This window comes from Pecten maximus, chromosome 14 (assembly GCF_902652985.1).
Source record: "Pecten maximus chromosome 14, xPecMax1.1, whole genome shotgun sequence".
Lineage (NCBI taxonomy): Eukaryota > Metazoa > Mollusca > Bivalvia > Pectinida > Pectinidae > Pecten > Pecten maximus.
In genome coordinates, this window is record NC_047028.1 from 16176836 (window position 1) to 16203836 (window position 27001).

The 27001-nt window shown below is 34.6% G+C and overlaps 1 protein-coding gene across 1 annotated transcript; it reads left to right on the forward strand.

The window, feature by feature from the left end:
* Positions 1-2749: 2749 nt before the first annotated feature.
* Positions 2750-27001, forward strand: LOC117342420. Its single transcript, XM_033904574.1, has 19 exons — positions 2750-2991; positions 4213-4478; positions 5593-5757; positions 7078-7245; positions 8154-8205; positions 9313-9451; positions 10041-10112; positions 10224-10293; positions 10643-10715; positions 12658-12707; positions 13424-13506; positions 14247-14406; positions 14984-15054; positions 15475-15569; positions 17123-17211; positions 17693-17761; positions 17876-17929; positions 22515-22605; positions 23133-27001. The coding sequence occupies exons 2-19, from the start codon at positions 4440-4442 to the stop codon at positions 23207-23209; spliced, it is 1617 nt and encodes a 538-aa protein (XP_033760465.1). The 5' UTR covers positions 2750-2991; positions 4213-4439; the 3' UTR covers positions 23210-27001.

A 27001-nucleotide genomic window follows, 5' to 3' on the forward strand; every position in this document is an offset into this window, starting at 1 on the left:
GATAGAATGAGGGCCAAATACTAATTTTATATAAAATGTAAGTAGTGATGAACGGGATGTTCGACAGTATATACGTCATGTATGCATGAGCTAGCGACTATAAGTATCGTCTAATTAAGCCACTATTTTGCCTTGGTTTTGTTGATTTCGACTTCGAATTATTATTTCATTTAACCCTTTAACCGTTATATTGTAGTCTTTATAAACAGGAAAATATTACTTAAGTTGAAGAGAATAATGAAGTAGTTTCGTTTGACTTAACATTATATCATTCTTTTAATGGTCTTCCCTTTAACTGTCTGTCCTGTCGAAAAGGTCACTTAACTCGGTTTTCATTTGATCTGGTAAATACCTAACGTTAAGAGGATCGACCTAAGGTGTCAGAACAGTGTATAATTTAACTCGTGAAATATTTTTAAGGTGAACTATAGTTAATACGAAAGAGTGAATTGTAACACAACATAAACTCTCCTCAGTTGAGGTTAGATTACCAGATTTATACCCGATACATTTAATTAGAATTGATATAGATTTGTTGTTAAAGGTAGTTTAAATGATGTTAAGGAGGTACGTAGCTATTCACAGAGAAAACCAATTTTGTCAACAATACATTGTTCGTTTAACCCCTTTGACGCTGGAAGGGAGATATATAGCCTTAAAGAAATAGATGAGAGTTTTGTTTACATTTATCAACCTACATTAAGGATACATACCAATAACAGATACAGATATGTTTCAGGTCAGTTAAAAAATAGGACAAGGCTTTATCTATCAATAGCCTCAAATCTAGCAATGGGATGCATGTTGCATGAATTCGTAATGGTATATCGTGATTTTAAGTCACGCTTTTTTGTTTTATTTTGCTTTTGTTTTTATTGTTGTTTTTTTGTTTTTTTGTTTTTTGTTTTGCTACTTACTTACAAATGTATAGAAATTGTATGCTGAACATATCGCATCCGATCTTCAAGTAAAACAGTATATCAATATTTTTCAACACAATAAAAGAGATTGCTTGTCGTCAATCCAAAATTAATGAACATTTGAAACGGCTATGTTTATTCGTGTTAATTCTTCCATACAATACAATACACTTAAATTTACCGAAAGGGTTATTGACCAATCGTTCAATAATGCTCTTTTAAAAACAACAGAGAATACCTATGAAATCGTAATTCTAACTCAAAATCTTTAAACCTTGGTGTGAGATTTACATGGAATACGTGAGCGGTTAATGTCTTGATTGATTTTGTATATGTTTTTTTTTTCAATATTTAAGAAAAGAATAAAACATCAAAGAATAAAAAAGGCGACGACTTTATCTGAGAAAAATATATAGAACTAATTTGCAGTGAAATTATTTCCAGCTTTAAGGAAATACAGTATTATGACATACATATGCTTTCCTAATATGTTATTAATGAGTTATAGGCATTAACCTCGGTTACACGTAATAGAGTATAGCCACCTGACCAAAAAAGGGGTCAAGAAGTGGTCAAGTGTTGGTGTTTGTAATGTCGTTAGGTCATATGACGCCATCCAACTTAACGTAATAGTATAATGTGTGTTTGACCTAACATTACCAGTAATACTAAATACGTATATTAGTTGCCAAGTGCTCGTGTGTTTGTAAGTACGAGAGAACGCGTAGGTAATAGTGTAATTTGCATTTCAATAAGGTATGTCAAAAATAATATTGTACAGAATCAACTTTATATATTTCGGAACATCTAGTGTCATTTTCCTTATTCAGAAGGTTTATTAAGAGTCTATTGGCCTTTTAAATAAGAGCCAATGAAAAACGGAGAATTATAAAGATGAGCAAACATTGATCAAATCTATATTCACTGACAGAAAACTTTAAGCTTAACTAATTGTATTATCACAATTTAATTTAGTTTTTTTTCCCTTTCGATAACGTATCATGACGGAGAGTATACATGTTTGTTTATAATAGTTGCTTTAATACACAGCTAAATGTTTTACCTGTGACAATCAAATAATAAATGAGTAGATAGTTTTCCGAAGACCCTAATATTCAAATGTAGTGTATAAAAATATTAAACACGTTAATTTGTAAATCATCATTCTCACAAATGCATGAAAGCAATCAACTTAAAAGAACCCCATTTAACAAGTAGAACATTCAGTATCTATTTTACAACACTTAACCATGACATAACCAGAGATTGACGATTATCTTCTGCATAGACAGCTGCTATCATCGTTAGATAAGGTGGAATATGATAATAATTATAACGATATGTAACACATGACAGATCATCCTGACATGTAAAACCACATCAGAAAGAAACCAAGACACACTCCAAATGATTATGTTGTACTATAAAATCAGTGTACTGCTATTTTAGGTATTTTAAATATAAATTGATTAAAATATATTTTCGTACAATTGACATATCATTAATAATCAAGGTTATATTACAGTATACTTACTATATATGAAGTACAAAATCTAGATTAATTCAAAAATGATATTAATTTATAGCTTAATTATATTACTTAATTATTCATAAATAATCAATGTAAAATAGCAGTATACTTACAGTATGTAAAGTACAAAATCTAAAATGATTTAAAAATTATATTAATTGATAGATCAATTATATTACTTTATTATATCAGAATACCAGGTATAAAGTCTATATGTCTAATACTGCTATTTTATTTGGGTTTTCACTTTGATATGGTACTTACCGCACTTCACTTCACTTATTCAACTGTGCAGAAAGGCGATTAACGGTATTATATTTGTCTCACCTGGTTCAAGTGTAAATAGTATTGATAGGGTTCGTCACCCAAGGTCCTAACCATTTAATTATATATATATGTATAAATAAAACTTAATCTCGAACTGACCACGCGCCTGTTTATGGCTCGGACAATACACTGGAGGTTCAAACTTTACATTGACGTCTATGAGATAGATATACATGTACCGAAAACCTGAGGAATGGCTACTGGGCAGGACAGGTAAGTTACGTTAGATATCCTTGTCACATCTGTCGCTTGTTTTATTTATTGATTATTCACAGTTTTAAAAATCTAATACATTAGATAAGCGTAACACATGCCTTGGGTTATTAGTTTGAGAAAAAAAATCACCCTATGGTATATTAAGCACTATGTCATTCCATGACTGATTCAGAATATCTAAAGATCATTAAATTATTTCGTTTCGATAGTTTTAGTTTTTAATCTACTGTATGTATGCATAAATTATATTACTTGTAAAACGATATCATTGAATTAACCTCAGAAAGACGGAAACTCTATATTGGTTTGTTATGTAAATGACAGTATATTTCAATCCAATCAGCACTGATCTACAATAGATAATAACAACTACGTATTGTATTACATTCTAAACAGGAAGTGTTATCTTATCTCGTGTTTAATGGATTAACAATAGATAGTACCGACAATAATACCTTTACCAGTATCCTCTTCCCTTGTTAACATAATTAATGCTGCAAAAACATAGCATAAGTCATAGGTTTAGTCTATTGAATCAGGGTAATATGCATCTATCGAAATGATCATCAAATAGTAGCAGAGAAATTAAATCACAACATGTCAAAGATATAATATGATACTCAAATACAATATGTCCTAACACACCGGTATATAGATATGCACTGTGGATAAAAACGACCATATAAGAAACACTGTTCTCAATTCATCTTACTTTGCCTGATTTATTTTTCTCCGACTTCATGTCATTACAGACTACATACTATAATGCAAAGACACTATTCATCAACAATACAATCCGTACCAAAAGAAAGCAATAGAGATTTTTATAGTTGAGGTGAAGCAAGTCTATTCAAATATTTCTTATCGCTAATTGCTGGTGTTTTAATATATAACACAGGTGAATTCAATATATTACCTCGTAAATATCTAGTAAGCACACATATTTGCTTCACTGTTCCTGTCAAATGTTAACACTGAACAGCAGCATTGATATTTGTATCTATATATAGGTATGCACGGCATTAATAAATGCCGGATCAAATGTAGTTTGAACAATGAGCGGTGTATAATCTTTCTATACAAACTGTCAAGAGTTTTTTGTATGTTTTTATGTGTATGTTACTTTATAACACATATCTGTGTTTAAATACCGTATGATATTACCTTGTTTTCGGGATATCCATTAATTGGTTGTATCACGAATATATCCATTTTCAGCTTTACTACGTCGAACTTGCATGAAGGAAGAAGATACAACAACGGGATTTAAACGCTGCATTACGATGTGGAACCTGTTTATTCTGATGTAGCTTTGATAACAATATAACGAAGGAAAATGACGATTTATACTTTTGTAGCTTGGATTTATAATAATTAATTTGTGTATAGTACCTAATAGTTTTGTTTTCAAACCGGGAAGTTAGTGAAAAGACTAACAAGTCAAGATGGGGGACGGTATCCAGGAAATCGTTACTGGCAAAGATGTAAGTATAGCGATCCTAATCTGACCTGTGTATTATATATTTTATTATTCAAAAAGAGTGGCTGGTTGAACTATAGTAAATAACAATACCGCATACACAACAGTTGTATGTTTAAAAGGAACATAGTAGTATCTGAGGAGACAAAAAAGGAAAAATAAGAAAGCTATCATGAAGCCCTCATTTATCTCAGATCATATCCTACATAAGAGTGTTATAGTGTCGGTTGTGTAGATAGTATATGTTATATTATACGATAATAAGAGGATTAATGCTACATCCCCGAGTACTACTTAAAAGGTTTCCAATGAGTAAAGATGCCTGTTCCTCTTGTTGCTCATGTAAATCACATTCTTGGCGTATCTAGGTCACCCACTGCCTATACGGATCATTGTAAAGCAGTATTTCCTGGTAGACACCAAAATGATCGTTTAAATGTTTTGTCAAACTTTCAATGTCTGTATTCAAGGCTTATTTCTTTGTCGTATTTCTAGTGACTATATCAATATAAGTTCCTTTTCAGTCGTATTTCTAATGAAAACATCTACAAAGACTTATTTCTAGTCATATTTCCTGTGATTTCCTGTGACTTTATCTAGAAAAGCTTATTTTTAGTTGTATTTCTGGTGATCATATCTAAAAAGGCTTGTTGCGAGTCGTGTTCATAGTAACTTTATCTAAATAGACTTATTTCCAGTCGTGTTTCTATTGAATGTATCTACATATCGTAATAAGAATTATTTCTAGTCGTTTTATGCAGGGACATTTTTTTGTATGTTTGTGTAACCGTTGGACGTGAGAGCATGGAATATTCTTGAGTGTCAACTCATCCTTCTTCTTCGTACATACTTAATCCAAAGAGCAGTTTGCACCTTAGTTCACTAGTATCTACACATATATCATACACTGGTATAAATGTTATTCAAATATGACAACTGTATACAAGTTCAAATGTATAATTGTTAACTGTATAAAGCTTACAAGACGGGTTGCGAAAAATGTATTACCTAAGAACTAGTTTCGATTGGGACAAAATATTGTCCCCGTAAAATTTAACAGCTGTGCAGTATGGAACTTTAAAATAATATGAAGCTAAACAATATAATTATACTTTCAGAGACAGGACAGAACAGCTAGACTGGTTTTTAATAGGGAAAATCTTAAGGAACTTCGTAAAGCCATCAACGATTTATTTGATATATTCCACGATATCACGGAAAAGGATTTCGAATTCGGGGCCTTTTTCAAAGTAGAGGATATCATGAAAAGACTAGAAGATGTGGTGAGTAATAAAGTCTTATACATTCTATTTGTGGCAGCGTGACTCTAGTCAGACGCTTCGTCCACAGAAACAAGTCTTGATCCTCAATTGTGATAGGTAGCTGAAGGTTTCCCAATACAAGGATAATCGTCAAACCATATTGCATCAAGTGAATTTTAATAATATCATGCAAGTTTTTTTTTATCATACTCAAAAGATCGGCAACAGTTTGTCATGCAGCTATTCATCACAGACTGTTGTGATTCTTTCGTATATTACGGTCGGTCGGAAATATGGTCATTAAGGCCAATGTTATGAGGTTTATATTGATCATTTTGATATCAAGACACCGTAGTCGGTACACTAACAGAAATAACTGTATTGGCGTCAAATTTATAATTTGTGTGTGGTCACAAGCTAAGTAAAGGTATTCGCCAACAAGTTAACTGCTACCGATTACGCTTTTTAACCGCCGGTCTTTGTAATATTTACCTGTCTTGTTTCTAATTAATCTGAGCACAATCTTGTTTAGATTTCAGAGATTAGTGATACCATCAATACGGTACTTACAAGGTGTTACCCACGTCTCATTCATTCTCTGTATACATCAACTGCCTTAGGAGTGAGAAAACATGGGTGTATATTCCACAAATGTTGTTCTTCAGTGTCTGCATAAACAAGACAAAATATCGACATTATAACGAATCATAACTTGAACTCAAAATCGATTAAACGAGGCTAAAATGTGAACAAATATAGATTTGCATGGAGACTCCTGAAAATGTAAACGTAGAATAAGACCAGGTCCTAGAGAAGAATTAGCGTCTTCTGCTTCCGCCATACAAATCTAGGTCAAATTTCAAATGAGAGCTAGTCTGGTCACAACGAACAAATGCCATGTCAAAATATAAAACACGAATAAAGAATTTAGGAAAAACTAGCAATCCTTTGTTGTGTTAATCAACATTGTTAACAGATACATCATCATAAATACGTTTGTCCTTCTAGGACATATCAAATGATGCTAGGGACCAAACGTTTTAACTTCCAGAAGGAAGGAAGCTTACAAAATTCTAAATTGACCTTGACCATAGAAGGGGACATTCACTAATTATCTAGTTTATCACAAAAGATTAAGTTATGCATTTCGACATAGAGAGCCAAGAAGCATTGTTCTTACTTACATACTCTACTTAGTACTTAGTACTTAAAATCATTTCAATCAAATTACAATGAACTTATCATTATTAGTAGATTTTGTTTTATGTAGCAATGACATAGAATTATTTCTTCACATCTTTCTGTGGATTTTGTTTATCTTAGCATTTGAATTTGTTTTAGGAATCCGAGCATTGGAGGTCGATCCGGTTGACGTATCTAGATGAGGAGCGTCATGGTTACTGTAACGGTAACTTCAGTGATGACGAACTCAAATGTCCCGCCAAAATTATGCTCGACATTCTTAAATGTTTGAAGTTTTTACAGGATGGTGTTTACGATAAAATTGATGTAAGTATATCAGGCGATAGGAATGATGATATCTTCACGGCAGATCTGTAGTCTACAATAATAAATTGTATGGTAGTCTGTAAGTGTCGAAATCTTTCCGAATTACTATCAATAATGACTGAGATTATCATCACTTACATGCTTTAAATTATAAAGTCATAAAGAATATATAGCTAACTGTGTAATAAACTAAAGGTAGGTATTTACGTAAATCTTATTGTAATAAATTCAATCTAAATAGAAACCAGGAAAGGCTTGTTCGTATTTTTTTTGTTTTTTTGGGGTTTTTTTTTGTAGATAATAGCTATTTTACCATTCTATTAATATATCATAACTTGCTAACCATTCCATTTTCTTTTCAGCGTACATTGTACTTAATATATATAATCAGCCACAAGCGAAATGAAATAAAATCTATGCTAAGATGTTGATTAATCTGAAGGTGTTCATGATTGTGAAACTTAACAAATCATGTCACGAAAACCCCTTGTTTCTTATAATTTAAATTACATCATGTACATTAATTGTGTTCATATTTAAGCCGGTATGCATCCGTGAAATTTGCTTTAAACTTTCAATAGGTGTTGTGTATATGAAGATAAACGTTCCATTCATACATGTACCCATTATACCTTCGTGTTATGCTAATGGAAGACTGCGCATATGTAATCCTCTGCTATGTTTTGGACATAATGGCATAAAAAACAATCACACAAATGCAAATACATATATCGTCGAAATTGAGCATTTATTAGTTTAAATGCCAAAAATCAAAACATGATCATAAAAATTGTCCAAAAGATGGGGATATTCACTGTAAAAATGCTACATAAATAATTGGACATAAATATTGCAATATTTGTGTGCAAATGCCCCCAATATCATCAAATTTCTCTTTCATCTTTCAGCAAAAGCATTTCGAAATTTTAGAAATTGAGAGAAAGACAGCAGAATTCAGAAGTGAGTATTTTATCGTCTATTTCAATACATTATCTTTCACTGCCTAAAGAGAGGGTGTGTATCTAGTGGACTTAAATATGAGCTGCTTAAAACATCAAACTAACCTCATTACCCTGTCTTTATTTCATTCCCGAAGCGCAAAGGTCATATTGTTGGTATTGGCGCTGTGAGATTCAATGTCTTGTCCAGATTTTGACATTTCATTGGACCTAATGCGAGTGTTTGGTCGATACCTTTGATCACTATAGTCCCTGAGCATCATTGACCAGTTCTCAAAGGACGAACCAATTGTAATTGACCAGTTCTAAGAGGACGAACCAATTGTAATTTACCAGTTCTAAGAAGACGAACCAATTGTAATTTACCAGTTCTAAGAAGACGAACCAATTGTAATTTACCAGTTCTAAGAAGACGAACCAATTGTAATTTACCAGTTCTAAGAAGACGAACCAATTGCAATTTACCAGTTCTAAGAAGACGAACCAATTGTAATTTACCAGTTCTAAAAGGACGAACCAATTGTAATTGACAAGTTCTAAGAGGACGAATCAATTGTAATTGACCAGTTCTAAGAGGACGAACCAATTGTAATTGACCAGTTTTAAGAGGACGAACCAATTGTAATTGACTAGTTCTAAGAGGACGAACCAATTGCAATTGACCAGTTCTAAAATGACGAACCAATTGTAATTGACCAGTTTTAAAAGGACGAACCAATTGTAATTGACCAGTTCTAAGAGGACGAACCAATTGTAATTGACCAGTTCTAAGAGGACGAACCAATTGTAATTGACCAGTTCTAAGAGGACGAACCAATTGCAATTGACCAGTTCTAAGAGGACGAACCAATTGTAATTGACAAGTTCTAAGAGGACGAACCAATTGTAATTTACCAGTTCTAAGAGGACGAACCAATTATAATTTACCAGTTCTAAGAGGACGAACCAACTATATGGCTCAGTATAATTCAGTGTGGCTCAATCTACTGTATCTTACTCTCAATTTGTTTTTAATATTGTTAATAGCTTGGGTGTCTTTTGTAGAATCAGTATAGCTTTTCAGTATTCAATAAAATCAGTGTTTCAGCAGTGTGTGTTTTGATTACAGACCAGACGGATTGTATACAAGGACAATTAATGGAGGAAAAATTAAGAATGGCACAGAAGGTTATAGATGCAGCTAAACAAGAAGGAAAGCTTCAGTACTTGGAAAAAGCTTTACAAGAGAAGACTGATAGACTTCAAGAGTGTGTATTTGGGTTGAATTTCATGTTAAACGTTTTTCAAGTTAAACATAAAATAATATCGGCAGTAAGCCAGTTTGCCAAAACTATAAAATATGAACAACAGAAATGTTTACTTGAATAAGACAATAGAGAAGTTAAGCATTTCCCGTTTCCACGACGGTATTCTTTTATTATTATTATCTTTTATACAAGAAATGTCACTTTTAATAGAAATATCAAGATTAACGTAGGCGATCAAACAGAGTTCCCTATGTAGTGTAAACTTAATTCGATTGAAACATTTGATTTATCAACAAGCTTCTGCATCAAATATCATTATACCCAGAGTAACTGTTAGGTCACTAGTTTTTTCAACTGTCTAGGTATTGTTTTTAAAAAACAAATACCTTGACACAATGTAATATTTGAAACATGCTGTCACCACTCCAAGACGTACAGATATAATTATCTACCCGTATTGTTTTTGAACGGCTATACCTAGATCAGGCATATAATAAAAAGAAAAACCCAGATCGGTTGATTGAAAACTGTACAAACAAAAATTACAAATACATATATATTGTAATTGTACTATTTTTTACCAAAACAGATTACAAAGAACAAGCTCTGCCAATCTTTGGGGTAAAGAAAAGGAACGGATACTTAAAGACTCGAACAAAAGGTCTGTATCTTTTAACATGCAGCTGGTATAGAATGCTAAAACATATCCATTCATCAATATATTACAATATTCCTTTGGTCCACGCTAAAATGTTGTATAATCCCTCTTCAGAATCGCAGAACTTGAGCAAGAATTGGCAAGTGTCCGAAACAGCCAGAACAACATGAATAGAAGAATGTCGGTAAGTAATTAGTTTTAAATCATGAATACCCCTCGGATACAGGTGTTATTCTTACCAATATCACTCTTTGTTTCACATGCAACTGTAAGGTTATTACTCTAAATACATATCATAAATGATTAATTTTATAAAGTCTAACATAAAGTAACTGTAGGCAGATAATGTGATGATAAATATTTTTGTTTGTGCTCTGAACGAAAACAGTATTCACGAAAACAAAATGCTTTAAATTAATCTAATTGAAAGTAAGATAATAAGCATCAAGCACCTTGTTTACATGAAAATTAATAAATCTTAATTGGAATTAATAAACATGTTTCAGCAATGTATGATTTATCTCTCTGTACAGAAAATCGATGAGCAGTATAAAAGTCTGAAATTACGACAAGAGAAGACTAGTGGCAGCTTAGGCAGTGACTCGGGTAGAGTATTATATCTATGTAGTTTATATAATCTGACTCGGGTAGAGTATTATATCTATGTAGTTCATGATATCTGACTCGGGTAGAGTATTATATCTATGTAGTTAATGGTATCTGACTCGGGTAAAGTATTATATCTATGTAGTTCATGATATCTGACTCAGGTAGAGTATTATATCTATGTAGTTAATGGTATCTGACTCGGGTAGAGTATTATATCTATGTAGTTAATGGTATCTGACTCGGGTAGAGTATTATATCTATGTAGTTAATGGTATCTGACTCGGGTAGAGTATTATATCTATGTAGTTCATGATATCTGACTCAGGTAGAGTATTATATCTATGTAGTTAATGGTATCTGACTCGGGTACAGTATTATATCTATGTAGTTAATGGTATCTGACTCGGGTAAAGTATTATATCTATGTAGTTAATGGTATCTGACTCGGGTAGAGTATTATATCTATGTAGTTCATGATATCTGACTCAGGTAGAGTATTATATCTATGTAGTTAATGGTATCTGACTCGGGTAAAGTATTGTATTACATCTATGTAGTTCATAGTATCTTACTCGGGTAAAGTATTATACCTATATAGTTCATAGAATCTTACTCGGGTAAAGTATTATACCTATATAGTTCATAGTATCTGACTCAGATAGAGTATTATATCTATATAGTTCATGATATCTGACTCAGATAGAGTATTATATCTATATAGTTCATAATATCTGACTCAGGTAGAGTATTATATCTATGTAGTTCATAGTATCTGACTCAGGTAGAGTATTATATCTATATAGTTCATAATATCTGACTCAGGTAGAGTATTATATTTATGTAGTTCATAGTATCTGACTCAGGTAGAGTATTATATCTATATAGTTCATAATATCTGACTCAGGTAGAGTATTATATTTATGTAGTTCATAGTATCTGACTCGGGTAGAGTATTATATCTATGTAGTTAATGGTATCTGACTCGGGTAGAGTATTATATCTATATAGTTCATAATATCTGACTCAGGTAGAGTATTATATCTATGTAGTTAATGGTATCTGACTCGGGTAGAGTATTATATCTATATACTTCATAGTATCTGACTCAGGTAGAGTATTATATTTATGTAGTTCATAGTATCTGACTCAGGTAGAGTATTATATCTATATAGTTCATAATATCTGACTCAGGTAGAGTATTATATTTATGTAGTTCATAGTATCTGACTCGGGTAGAGTATTATATCTATATAGTTCATGATATCTGACTCGGGTAAAGTATTATATCTATGTAGTTCATGATATCTGACTCAGGTAGAGTATTATATCTATGTAGTTAATAGTATCTTACTCGGGTAAAGTATTATATCTATGTAGTTCATGATATCTGACTCGGGTAGAGTATTATATCTATGTAGTTCATGATATCTGACTCGGGTAGAGTATTATATCTATGTACTTCATAGTATCTTACTCGGGTAAAGTATTATATCTATATAGTTCATAGTATCTGACTCAGGTAAAGTAGTATATCTATGTAGTTCATAGTATCTTACTCGGGTAGAGTATTATATCTATGTACTTCATAGTATCTTACTCGGGTAAAGTATTATATCTATGTACTTCATAGTATCTGACTCGGGTAAAGTAGTATATCTATGTAGTTCATAGTATCTTACTCGGGTAAAGTTTCGTATTATATCTATGTAGTTCATAGTATCTTACTCGGGTAAAGTATCGTATTATATTTATGTAGTTCATAGTATCAGAAGAAACTTATCGGACGTTTTATCTATTAATTATATTCCTACACATAAGAGACTAATTCTCGTGTAACACAAGAACATTATTTAGAGTAAACACTGTTTGTTGCCTGTGTGAAGACTTATATTTTAATTAACTTGCTCTAGCATGTAAATACAGTATTTTGTTCACACAGATGGTGACGAAGTCAATTCATTGAAAAGAGAAGGCTATATAAAAGAAAAGGTAATACTTCGAACATTTCTTCTTACTGAATCCAAGCAACTATGCTTAGTGGGTTGTTTCTTTTGTAACTAATCGGGATTTTAAATGTTGATAGTTTTTTAAATTTCAAATATGCCTGAAGAATAATTTAAGTTAATATATGCCATGCAATGATGATAAATGCGTGGTATAGATGTTTATGTAAATGATAACAAGAACAGTTGACTTTATGTCAAGTACATGTACTTTAAAATTTTCTTTGAAATAGATTATGACTTAATCCAAGTATTAATAAGTCATCAGAGGATAATTAATTCGTGATAACAAAATATAGCCCATCTGAGGGGTAGCTGTAATATAACAGTATCATTTTCATATGATTACAGGAAAAATCCCATTAAGAGGGTATATGTATTTACAACAGCATCAATATTTTGTGATAATAGGATATAGCCCATCTGGAGGATAACTGTAATTTAACAGTAATGTTATTTTGTGATAATAGGATAAAGCCCCTCTGTGTGCAACTGTAATTTAACAGTATTGCTATTTTGTGATAATAGGATATAGCCCATCTGTGTGTAACTGTAATTTAACAGTATTGCTATTCTGTGATAATAGGATATAGCCCATCTGTGTGTAACTGTAATTTAACAGTATCGTTATTTTGTGATAACACGATATAACCCATCTGTGTGTAACTCTAATTTAACAGTATTGTTATTTTGTGATTATAGGATATAGCCCATCTGGAGGGTGAACTATACAATCAACAAAAGTTATTTGTTGGCGTACTTGGTGGGCTCCGAACCGACATCAAGTAAGTTTTCATGAGAGGGTTGTTTCCCTTCATCCAAGATATTTCGAAAATATCTCAAATATGTATTTATGCTTATTCAATTTATTTTTATTCTTTCGTCCGGTAGAAATTCGTCTGCAAACAGCGATAAATTAAATAAATATTGGGCGAATATAGATTTTACCGATGAATGCCCGAATATTAACTTTCAATAAACAGTACTTTTAAACGTATCTCAACACTCCAAATTTCTTAAATAAATATGTTTATATGTTAAGTAATGCCTGTGTTATATCTAATTTATCAAACAAATTCAACATCTCTGCAAGATCGGCTAATTTCGTTTTCAAGCACCAAATAAATCATACGACTTCACTACGACGTCATTCTTGTATGACGTCACGTATATTACAATGTTTATAAATGGCCATATGACATGATATGACAGTGATGCCAAAAGTTAAGTTTCAGATTTGTTTTTACTAGAGTGACATTGTTAATCAGATTATTAGATATCTTTATTTTTGTAGTTCTATTTTATTAAACTGCTGAATAAGAAGTTCTTAACATATAAATCAATCAATGTGATTTGTCGCATTTAATGTACAAAATTACTTTGAGGTTTGCGAAAGTCTTAATATCGCTACAGTCTCAGTCCAAAAATACGCGAAAAGAAACCTTCTGAACTCCTTGTATGACTACTGAATTGTCCAGATTAACAAATCGCAAAACGTTTACCATATGCCTTATCTTACTCATAGCAAACTCAGCGAGCGTTTTTACGACGCCGAGACGCACACGAGAGATCCTGCATTTGTGAAGTTAAGTCGGACGATGGATAAGTTATATGACGCGACGTCTCAGGCCAAACTTGACTCCGCTAAGATGATGCTTCCTCCTCACTACACTTACTTTGATACCGTATGTATACCAAATATATCTACGTGATTACAGCTTCATCAGTATTGTGTTTACATTCCTAATCTGATATAAACGATTACCTCATATGAGACAACATGCATTTTTAGTTTGACAGCATGGCTAATTTCCTTATGCATTTTACAACCACCTGCATCAATGCTAACATGTCTGATGAAGAATTTTTCTTCATATTCTTCCTAAATCACACACCAGTGTGGTTAATATTATTGTTTTCGTCCTCGCAAAATTACAGATTAGCATAATTGCATAATTCAGAACTATATATTTTAATCAGCATCACATGCAAACTCTTTAAATACGATAACATTCAATAAAAAAATCTTTTCCTTAAAGGATGTTTGCATGATTCGGAATTTGTATTCATAGTAAATATCGTTACTGAAGTAGAGAGCATAACAGAAATATATATACATGTATATATAAATATCTGACATCCTAGCAATTGATATTGACTTTTTTCATTGTAAAATTGAGATTGAAAAGGCATATGCATGAAATGTCCCTCCATAACATGTTAGTTGACAAATTGAGCAAAACAATAAAATATTTCATTCAGGATTTGAAGTTGAGACGTATCCGACGATTGTCTAAAGTTCCCTCCGTGCCACAAATTGTTACACAGGTTCCGTAAGTACAATAAAACAATATGATGGCATTGTCCAAATTCGGTGTTATAAGATGATCATATTGATTTAGATGACTGTATCAAGCTATATATAACCTTTAAACAGCTTTAAAATTAAAAAAAAAAAAAATCAAAAGTAGATAGTATCATCGTTGTTGAAATGAATAACAGTTTGGTATTAAATTATAGTTCGCCTGGAACTGTTATTAAAATTTAATTATGTACTTCCGATAGATCATTGGCTAACGAAATATCCTACCACAAGTACCTGTTGACCTACATATCCATATCTCAGTCTAGCACGCGTTTGGTGGTGGTTGTATGTATAAACACTTGTTTGAAGTATTTCACTTCCGTAATGTTAAAAATATTGTTTAAAAAAAAATTCAAAATGTTTTGCTTATAATGAATTTCCTTTTCAGACCGAAACCATGTTTCATAAGAGAGTATACCCCTCCCTCACAACTAAATGGTAGTCTAGCCAAACGACGAAATGAAATGTTAATGCCGCCTGTCTGTAAGTACAACCACCATGTCTATCTGGGGTTAAACCAGGGCCCGAATAGCATGATAAAGGGGACACATAACACATCTTTCAGTACGACTCATGAGTAAGATAGGAGACAAAGAATTAATTTAATCGCATCCTACAGCTGCTTCGTACTTCTAGGATTCGTCAGTGATGCTTAATTCGTCAGTGATGCTTAAGCCTAAAGTGTTGATCTATAGCGACGGAGGAAAACAAAATAAGTCAAAAGGATGTCGTAGTGTGAGAGGTAATTGCCCCATAATTTGTAAAATCTCAGAATTTCATAACATAAAGTATATGTATTCGTTCTAGACTGTGTCACTTGAATTAAACGTGGCGTGCAGATTAGGTGACTGAAGTCCACAGGCAAAGCTTACTACCTGCAATCTCAAATGGTGGTAGAAAATAAAATATACTTATGGTATCACCACATAGCAGAGATGTCCATCTTTCTTGTCCATGGAAAGCTTTAATGCTACATTATGATAATGTGCTTATTTCCGAAAATATATTTTATATACTTTACTTTTAAAGTACTACTGCAATGGTCAGAAATATAAAAAGCAACGTATTACAATGTCATGTCATTATCAACATCTAACAAGTAGGGTGTTTTGTGATGAGTTTTGCAGATGCAATTATTTTAGAATCACACAGACTTAAAAGTATATTTATAAGGTAATAGTAATGCCAACTGTTTCCAGATCAACATAATTTTATTAAAGAATATTCTACTAAAGTTTGAGGTACGTATAGGAATATACGTAAATAATATTTAAACACATTTAATCTTAAACAATGTGTTGTGTAAATGTGCATTTTTGATGCATAAACAGTTTAAAATAATTTATTGTTTTGTGCAAAATGTTAAGGTTTACCGTTAAGCATTCGATTATTTCAATTACCTTGATTCATAATTGTCTAGCAAAAATGAACTGGTCTTGCCATCGTTAATTATATAATATTATTTTTGCGCAATTACTTGGTTGTATACAGGGAGTATTGCATTAGGAGTAGGGATAGTGAGTATTATTATCATGTAGCCTTTGTAATGTTACTTGATGATAAAAAGTTTATAGAAAAGACCCACAAATCTATATTCGATTGCTAATTTAATGATAAATATTCATTTTCAGATAGAACAAAAAACCAAGATAACATTTTTCACTACTAATGTATATTTTGATTGGTCTTAAACTTACAAGTAAATGGCGAATGGTGGCCAAAAACTTCAACCACGCGACAGCTAAAGAGAACATGATATTCTTCCAGAATCAATAGCTGATACTATATTGTGATTTAAAATTATATAGACTTTTTCGCTATTTGAATGGCAAATTCAGTGTGCTATCAATGAATAGTAAATTACATAATACAGTCTTTCCTCCTTGTAGAACTAACTTATGGTGTTAAGGGAATCCTGACGGGGAGTAAGGGAAACATTAATACGGCCGACAACAATGCTAAATATAGATGAAGAGGGCATTAACCTCATATTTCATTTAAAAAGTCCTTTTAAGTAATTGTTTTCATGTTCCTAGCGGAGAACCCTGTGATCGTTGATCCTAACACGGACAAACTTAACGGAACAGTCTATCTACGTCACTTCGCTCACATGTCACAGAAATTTGTAAGTACATTGTTTCCTTTCTTCTTCATTACAAACGCGAGAGTTTTTACGTCAAAATGATAAAGTTTTAACATTTAACACTTTCTTAAAACAAACGGTTCAACTTGAATCAAAAACATTGCCAGAACTTATATTCAGCCTATTTACAGGCCTTTTCTCTAATAAATTTAAAGATAAAGATATTTATTCATTTTATTATTTTTCATTTTACTGCCTGCACGCGATACTTTTAAAATACTTTAATATAGCAGATTATTTCGTGTTCATGTAAAAATGATGCATTTCGCTCACTGCTGGTTTTAATATTTGTTTATATGTGTAAATAATAACTAAATATATAAAAAAAAATATTCGCGACTGCGTTGAATTGGTTCTCCGAAACATTTTAAAACGTATCATACGCCAAAAACACGCTCTGTAATTTAAAGATTTTTTTCTGACTTTATCTTATCTATAGATAATATATTGATTGACTTTGTAGCTGTTGGACCACTGGGGCAGATTTAAGGAGTTTGACAACAACGGTGATAGGATGCTGGATGTGCAGGAGGTGAGTAGGACGCCGGTTTTATCAATTGTCGCTGGCTTGTATATGTCTATTGTATTCCGACTATATAGAGACAGATTTTGCGCCAATAAATAACTGTTCATCTTTTTTCGACAGGTTACCAAAATTTTGACGTCTCTTGGCTGTTCGTTCACTCCTGGTCAAATAGAGGTATGAATTACAGTATATATATATATACAATACAGTTGTCAGGTGCTTATGATAACAAAGTGGATAAATAGATATTGTATATATTAATCGAATTACAAGTCATCTATCATGCATTTTTCAGATAAATTTAAATGCATCTCGAAAGTGTAAATATACCAATGTTAACACATTCATATTTTCACACATCAGGGATACTATCTAAGATATGCGCACCAATAGAGGTTTACTTATCAATAGCAAGCAACAATTCATTGGTTTAAGGTAAAGCGATTATCTCAGTTTAGCGATTCCTAATTGATAAATATGCTGGGAAGTCATAACGACGCCCAGAACGACAATATTAGTATTGGGGGGATCATTGGTGGAGAAATTCACGACTTCTATCGATATATACTACATAAAAATTCTCATACTATCTTGAAAAGTAAACTTTGTTCATTTGTTTATTCTATTGTATTTTTACAAAATATGAAAATAATAATGGGGTGTCATCAATATCGTCACGAATATCCATACTTAATCCCTGTGTCAGTAAACAACACGTGTGTGTCCGCCATGTGTGTCAGTAAACAACACGTGTGTGTCCGCCATGTGTGTCAGTAAACAACACGTGTGTGTCCGCATGTGTGTGTCAGTAAACAACACGTGTGTGTCCGCCATGTGTCAGTAAACAACACGTGTATGTCCGTCATGTGTGTCAGTAAACAACACGTGTATGTCCGCCATGTGTGTCAGTAAACAACACGTGTATGTCCGCCATGTGTGTCAGTAAACAACACAAGTGTGTCCGTAATGTGTGTCAGTAAACAACACGTGTGTGTCCGCAATGTGTGTCAGTAAACAACACGTGTGGGTCCGCCATGTGTGTCAGTAAACAGCACGTGTATATCCGTCATGTGTGTCAGTAAACAACACGTGTATGTGTCCGCCATGAGTGTCAGTAAACAACACGTGTGTGTCCGCCATGTGAATCAGTAAACAACACGTGTGTGTCCGCCATGTGTGTCAATAAACAACATGTATGTGTCCGCTATGTGTGTCAGTAAACAACACAAGTGTGTCCGCCATGAGTGTCAGTTACCAACACGTGTGTGTCCGCCATGTGTGTCAGTAAACAACACGTGTGTGTCCGCCATGTGTGTGTCAGTAAACAACACATGTGTGTCCGCCATGTGTCAATAAACAACACGTGTGGGTCAGTCCTGTGTGTCAGTAAACAACACGTGTATGTCCGTCATGTGTGTCAGTAAGCAACACGAGTGTGTCCGTCATGTGTGTCAGTAAACAACACGTGTGGGTCCGCCATGTGTGTCAGTAGCAACACGTGAATGTCCGTCATGTGTGTCAGTAAACAACACGTGTGTGTCCGCCATGAGTGTCAGTAAACAACACGTGTGTGTCCGCCATGTGAATCAGTAAACAACACGTGTGTGTCCGCCATGTGTGTCAGTAAACAACACGTGTGGGTCCGCAATGTGTGTCAATAAACAACATGTATGTGTCCGCTATGTGTGTCAGTAAACAACACGAGTGTGTCCGCCATGAGTGTCAGTTACCAACACGTGTGTGTCCGCATGTGTGTCAGTAAACAACACGTGTGTGTCCGCCATGTGTGTGTCAGTAAACAACACATGTGTGTCCGCCATGTGTCAATAAACAACACGTGTGGGTCAGTCCTGTGTGTCAGTAAACAACACGTGTATGTCCGTCATGTGTGTCAGTAAGCAACACGAGTGTGTCCGTCATGTGTGTCAGTAAACAACACGTGTGGGTCCGCCATCTGTGTCAGTAGCAACACGTGAATGTCCGTCATGTGTGTCAGTAAACAACACGTGTGTGTCCGCCATGTGTGTCAGTAAACAACATGTATGTGTCCGCCATGTGTGTCAGTAAACAACACGTGTGTGTCCGCCATGTGTGTCAGTAAACAACACGTGTGCGTCCGTCCTGCGTCAGTAAACAACACGTGTATGTCCGTCATGTGTGTCAGTAAACAACACGAGTGTATCCGTCATATGTGTCATCAAGCAACACGTGTATGTCCGCCATGTGTGTCAGTAAACAACACGTGTATGTGTGTCAGTAAACAACACGAGTGTGCCCGGCATGTGTGTCATCAAGCAACACGTGTGGGTCCGCCATGTGTGTCAGTAAGCAACACGTGTATTCCGTCATGTGTGTCAGTAGACAACACGAGTGTGTCCGTCATGTGTGTCAGTAAACAACACGAGTGTGCCCGGCATGTGTGTCATCAAGCAACACGTGTGGGTCCGCCATGTGTGTCAGTAAGCAACACGTGTATTCCGTCATGTGTGTCAGTAGACAACACGAGTGTGTCCGTCATGTGTGTCAGTAAACAACACGTGTGGGTCCGCCATCTGTGTCAGTAGCAACACGTGAATGTCCGTCATGTGTGTCAGTAAACAACACGTGTGTGTCCGCCATGTGTGTCAGTAAACAACATGTATGTGTCCGCCATGTGTGTCAGTAAACAACACGTGTGTGTCCGCCATGTGTGTCAGTAAACAACACGTGTGCGTCCGTCCTGCGTCAGTAAACAACACGTGTATGTCCGTCATGTGTGTCAGTAAACAACACGAGTGTATCCGTCATATGTGTCATCAAGCAACACGTGTATGTCCGCCATGTGTGTCAGTAAACAACACGTGTATGTGTGTCAGTTAACAACACGAGTGTGCCCGGCATGTGTGTCATCAAGCAACACGTGTGGGTCCGCCATGTGTGTCTGTAAGCAACACGTGTATTCCGTCATGTGTGTCAGTAGACAACACGTGTGTGTCCGCCATGTGTGTTAGTAAACAATATGTATGTGTCCGACATGTGTGACAGTAAACAACACGTGTGAGTCCGCCATGTGTGTCAGTAAACAACACGTGTGAGTCCGCCATGTGTGTCAGTAAACAACACGTTTATGTCCGCCATGTGTGTCATTAAACAACACGTGTGTGTCCGCCATGTGTGTCAGTAAACAAAACATGTGAGTCCGCCATGTGTGTCAGTAAACAACACGTGTGTGTCCGCCATATGTGTCAGTAACCAACATGTATGTGTCCGTCATGTGTTTCAGTAAACAACACGTGTGTGTCCGCCATATGTGTCAGTAAACAACACGTGTGTGACCGCCATGTGTGTCAGTAAACAACACGTGTGTGACCGCCATATGTGTCAGTAAACAACACGTGTGTGACCGCCATGTGTTTCAGTAAACAACACGTGTGTGACCGCCATGTGTGTCAGTAAACAACACGTGTGTGACCGCCATGTGTGTCAGTAAACAACACGTGTGTGACCGCCATATGTGTCAGTAAACAACACGTGTGTGACCGCCATGTGTGTCAGTAAACAACACGTGTGTGTCCGCCATATGTGTCAGTAAACAACACGTGTGTGACCGCCATGTGTGTCAGTAAACAACACGTTTGTGTCCGTCATGTGTCTCAGTCTTTACCCGTCTCACTATAGACAAAAACAACCCGTTTATTGAAGTGAGGTGTCATAATCCCAGATTTAATTAAATTTGTTAAACAAATAAAGTTATAGTGACACTTCCCAAAAGCGTTTTATTAACTGACAAAGTGCATTGAATTTAAATATCAAGATCATTTCGAGGTATATTTGTAATACAAACACGAGTCGAGTTTGTCAAATAATTTCCTTGTCCGGCTCTGAATGACAGCCACCAGGAAACTCATGAAGGTTTATAACCAATGAATATAGCTTAGTAAACAGTAACTTTTATTGTGTCATAGGTTTCTGCATCCTTTATGTACAGTATTTGATTAGAGGCAATGAATCATCAAGATTTCCAGTTTTAACGATTTTTGTCTTTCAAATGAGTTGAATTATTGACAGAAAATATCTTGTTAAAACGGTTCCGTGTCTTATATACTAATAGTGAAATTACGTGTTTTAAGTGCAAGAAGCCTGATTAGTTGGTCTAAGGCCACAGGGCTACGTGACCGATGGGTAGCTAGTTCGAGTCCCCGCGCGGGCGTTGTGCTGTATCCTTGAATAAAATACTTTACTCAGTACGGTTCCAGTCAACTCAGTGGTAAAAAGAGTATGTGGTAGGGCGGTGCAAGAAATGTCGTGGTATAAGCTGTAAGTGCCGAAATGACAATTCTGGCTGCAAACTCTCCAGTGAGTTGAGAAAGACATTGACTGTTAAAGACCCAAAACCACGGAAAATAATTTGTGAACCGCTTTGAGACGGCTATTTTGCTGTGAAATGGCGGTATATAAAACTCGAAATCATTATTTATTATCATTATTACATAAGTAACCTTCAGTTTGTTTCAAAATTACCCGGTATTTTACTAGATTGAGTTACAGGGTTCGTAACCTTACCTTCTATGGTAGTGCTTGTGTGAAGGCTTAGTTTGATTTCCTAGCCTCACTTCTGGGTTTCATACTTATTACCCCTAGAAGGATAAAACAGTAGCAGTTTTATCCTTTATCACTGTAAGATGTATTTATTTCTAAATCATACAAGTGCTCACATATCCGACATCACAAATCACCCTACTTAGACTATAATAAAGCATGTGTTATTTGTTATACTCAGGAAGCAATGAAGGAAGTGGATGTTGACAACTCCAATACTCTTGACTTCTACGAGTACATGTTGGTGGTGGAGAAAGTTGTCCGGAGGTCCGGTATGTAGATCAGATTAACAGGCTCACGTGATGCTCATCACCACTGCAATGGTTCACATCTTCAAATTTTGACAATAGGATATGTGCCAAATTTAAACTGATATGTAAAAAGGGAGATCATTTGTGTGTATCAAAATATTAGTGGTACAGCTATGGGCTTGGTCTGGTGGCACCCTGATGTTAAATGGATTGATGGAATATTAAATTTTATAATATTCATAATGCTACAAATTCATTAGACAGAACATAGTCAATGCAAATGAATTTGTTCTTGTAAGGTAATCCGTGATTGGCTATTTTCTTGTGCAAGTTTTATAAGGCTATCTATGATAGGGTAAAATATTCTTGGTAGATATTTTTTTTTTTTTTTTGTATGCTTTTATTCAACGTATAATAGAATATATCAAGTACAAGAAATACCATTAAATACAATTGAATGTGTTTTTAAAACTTCATAACAATAAAATTCTTGTCGACTAAGAAACATTGGATATTTTTATTCAAACATATTCTTTTGTCTTTTTCAGGAAAAGCCAATTTGTTCACGAAAGGCTTGTCAAAACAGAACAATGTCGAAGTATCGAAGGCATGTGTGATACAATAGTGTTACAGACATGTGGTGATTCGACGTGGTTACCATAGTGAAGAGTGCCAAAATACCTGGTTCCTAGGATAACATTCTTACCGTACCACATAGAGACATCAGCCTTGCTACCTCACCGGAAGTGCAGATTGTCACGGTTACCATCTGCATGAATGATTCTAGGAAGATAGTACGGTTACCTCGGCTACAACGGAATATTTATAATGACAGAATATCCACACGTAACCAAGTGATTACCTTGGGTACATGCTACATAGAAACCTTCTACACTACGTTAGCTATAGATCAACGTTGGTTGGTGGCCATCCTTCAACCTGACATGAAGTAAAATAACTGGTTGTCTTGGATACAAAGGACCAAAAAACCCTGTTTGGCTATGTTGATTACAGAAAGACATGTCTGGTTACCAAAATAAATTTTCATATAACATCATCCATGGTTACCATAGTTACCATATATTATGTAAAAGGTAACCTATCTAATAGTGTTAAACTTTTAAAATCCCTAATGAGGATGACACTTCACTAGTAAAATGGGTAAGTTTATGGTAACCAGACCGAAAACCGAAACAAAATTGTGGAACATGATTGTCACAGGGAGGAAAATATGGAATTGTGGAACATGGTTGTCACAGGGAAGAAAATATGGAATTGTGGAACATGGTTGTCACAGGGAGGAAAATATGGAATTGTGGAACAGAGTTACAACAAGAAAGGAAAGACGGAATTGTGGAACAGGGTTGCCACAGGAAAGGAAAGACGGAATTGTGGAACAGGGTTACCACAGGAAAGGAAAGGTGGAATTGTGGAACAGGGTTACCACAGGAAAGGAAAGATTGAATTGTGGAACAGGGTTACCACAGGAAAGGAAAGACGGAATTGTGGAATATGTCTACCGCAGGGAGAAGATGGAATTGTGAAACATGGTTACCGCATGGTAACCAGTACAAAATGTATATAAATGTGTGAGTCACGTGATATAATCTGCAGAAATAGTGTTGATAGTGATAAGTGTAAGACGGCGCATGACATTTTCATGTAGCAATGTATTCGCCTATTATTCATTACATTGCGTATTTCCACCAAATATTCGGTGTACTTGAGAAGCTTACTAGTATATCTTCGGATACGTTCTATCCTTCTAAGATCCGTCGTTATTTTCGGGACATCAAGCAAGACTAGATGGTCTGCGTCAAGGACGATTTCCTGATACCTTTACCATTTTACAGGTAACATTTAATGGACATACTTGCAGTGTTTTAAAGGGAAATTTCATGGACAATTTTAATGCATGATATTGACTTTTTACTCTGTCAAATTAATTTTTCTGGCTTTATGATATGATCTCAATGGCTGTTTCTCTGCAGTTTAGAATATCTTCATGTTCGATGTATTTACTGAGTAGAAAATCAATGCCTATCTCTTTATTTTGTAGAATTTAAATTATTATTTTATTGACTTTAAAAACTAAACTGTGTCCTTTGCACTGTAAATTCTTAATATTTATAAAGTTTCTAAGTAAAGTGATTTCTCTACTTTTTCATTTGTATTGTATTCGCTATTGTCTTGTGGATTTGATCATATATATGTATATCTAATTCCGTTCTTAAAAGTACATTAATGAATAAGTCCGATATATACACTACGGCGGAAGTTAGTCTTTGAGTTCCTCTTACTTCCCTGTCTCACGGATAATATCGCCATGTTATTTGTACGGAGAGGATGATGTCGAACCCAAGGTCGTATTTTCCTTTTTTTAACTCAAACTTTGATATCTGTAGTGAAATGTATGTGTATACATGTAGTTTATCAAGTATTGATATCTGTGTTATGTACCCTTCGTACCTCTCACCCATAAATAGATTTTTATCTGGACACCACTTCACAATTGATATGTATTTTGTGATAATTGTGACGCCATATATTCTTCCGGATTATTGACCTTTGTTGACACAGAACACACACGCAATCAACTTCCTTAGTCAGCAACAAGCGATGTTTTACTGAAGTCATGATCAGACACACTTCCTCCTATAGGGATGTTTATATATATATTCATCATAGTACAACTACAAGTACGACAGGAAATTCGACCTCCACTAAAATCATGTCAAGATATCGGGCCGACCATCACTGAGCCATTGAAACGTTCTTTTTTATTAAAAAAAACGTCGATGTGGCGCAGCAGTATAAGCTGTGGGTATTTCTGGCTAGGCGATTGGGTGCCGTTCAATGCACGGGTCATAACGTTGTCTTTCTTCGTTAGTTGTATTCATGCTCTTATATTCCATAAATGTACTGTCGTCCCAAGACCACTGAATAGCTAATGTTATTATGCATTTCCTTATTTTACACGATATAAAAAGTAGACTGTATAAATGCTATTTGATCCACACCCTCAAAAAATGCTATTAACCAGGTTGATAGTCAAAAGTGCTATTTACCCGGAATGAGCGCATTCATATTTTCGCTTCTTTTTTATTTATTTATTTATTTATTGGGTAATGTATTTGTCAAAGCCTTTCGGATCGTCTCTACTGTCAATCCTTGTATTACAATGAAGTCCGACAGCGCTTTCGAGAACGTAGACGCAGTTTGTTTATTAAAATCGTCCAAGTAAATGCTACAGGAACGCTTTGGAAAATGGTATCTTCTACAAGTTCCGATAATCTGGATGAAGAAGTGCTAGAGAGATATTTTCTGAAAAAGACAATGCTAACACCCAACAGGTCATAAAAACGGCGATTAGCATGCTGAAAGACTATCCGGATGGAAAGCATAAGGAATAGTGGAGGAAATAGAATGATTTAAATGCTGGTATAATAAAACAGTAATTGTATGGGTATTTCTGGAAATGGCACTTTTATTGTCCCCCTTGACATTAACTTTTTCCTGAGGCGACAGTAAAAGTGCTACTTCCCTCACACCCGTTTAGATGCAGTAACTGTAGATAAGTATCTGGACTATCGGTGTCACTCGTGCTATACAGGGTCCATACCTATTATCGTGACGAACATATTAACGTGACGTAAAATGTTGTGGAATATTGAAAAGTCAGTATTGATTAACATGTGGCCAGAAGCTTTTGTTTTTTATGTTAACGATACTTACCATGACGCAGAACACCAATCACTGAAAAAGACACCATGAAAATACGTAAGGCTAATATGTTTGTCATGATAATAGGCATGTACTCTGTATGTACGTCATAATTTATTTATTTATTTATTTATTTTTAATTGTTTAAGGTTCATTGACAATGGAAGTCATGTATGTCCAACATACTATATGACGGTAATCTAAACATGTCCACTGAGGTATCGGCACCCAAACTATTCAATTTTCTAGTTATCAGATTTTAGATTATTCAGCCTAAGACCGTCGTCAATCCACATTTTAAGATCTTTTAAGCATCAGATGCCTACATGAATTTTTTAATGGGTAATTTATAGTTTGTATATTGTAACTTCAAACAATGATACAGCAAAGTCATGGAAATGTGACGAGTACGTCTCACGTCACACAGTTGTGTCCCTTTATTACATAACACATAACACTTAGACATAGTGTCAGTCAGTACAGGCTGGGTGTTGTATTTAATATGGAAAACACCAAGATGACGCCAGATTAGTTTCTAGTGGAAACAATTTTCAGGACAGGAACTTTATCATTGTTGATTATTGCTCATTGTTCTTTGAGTTACATTTACTACAATATTGTCCTATAAAAGTAAATAGCGTGATTTATCAACGTGTTACTTTTGAAATAAAACCCTTTATGACGCCACAAGTGA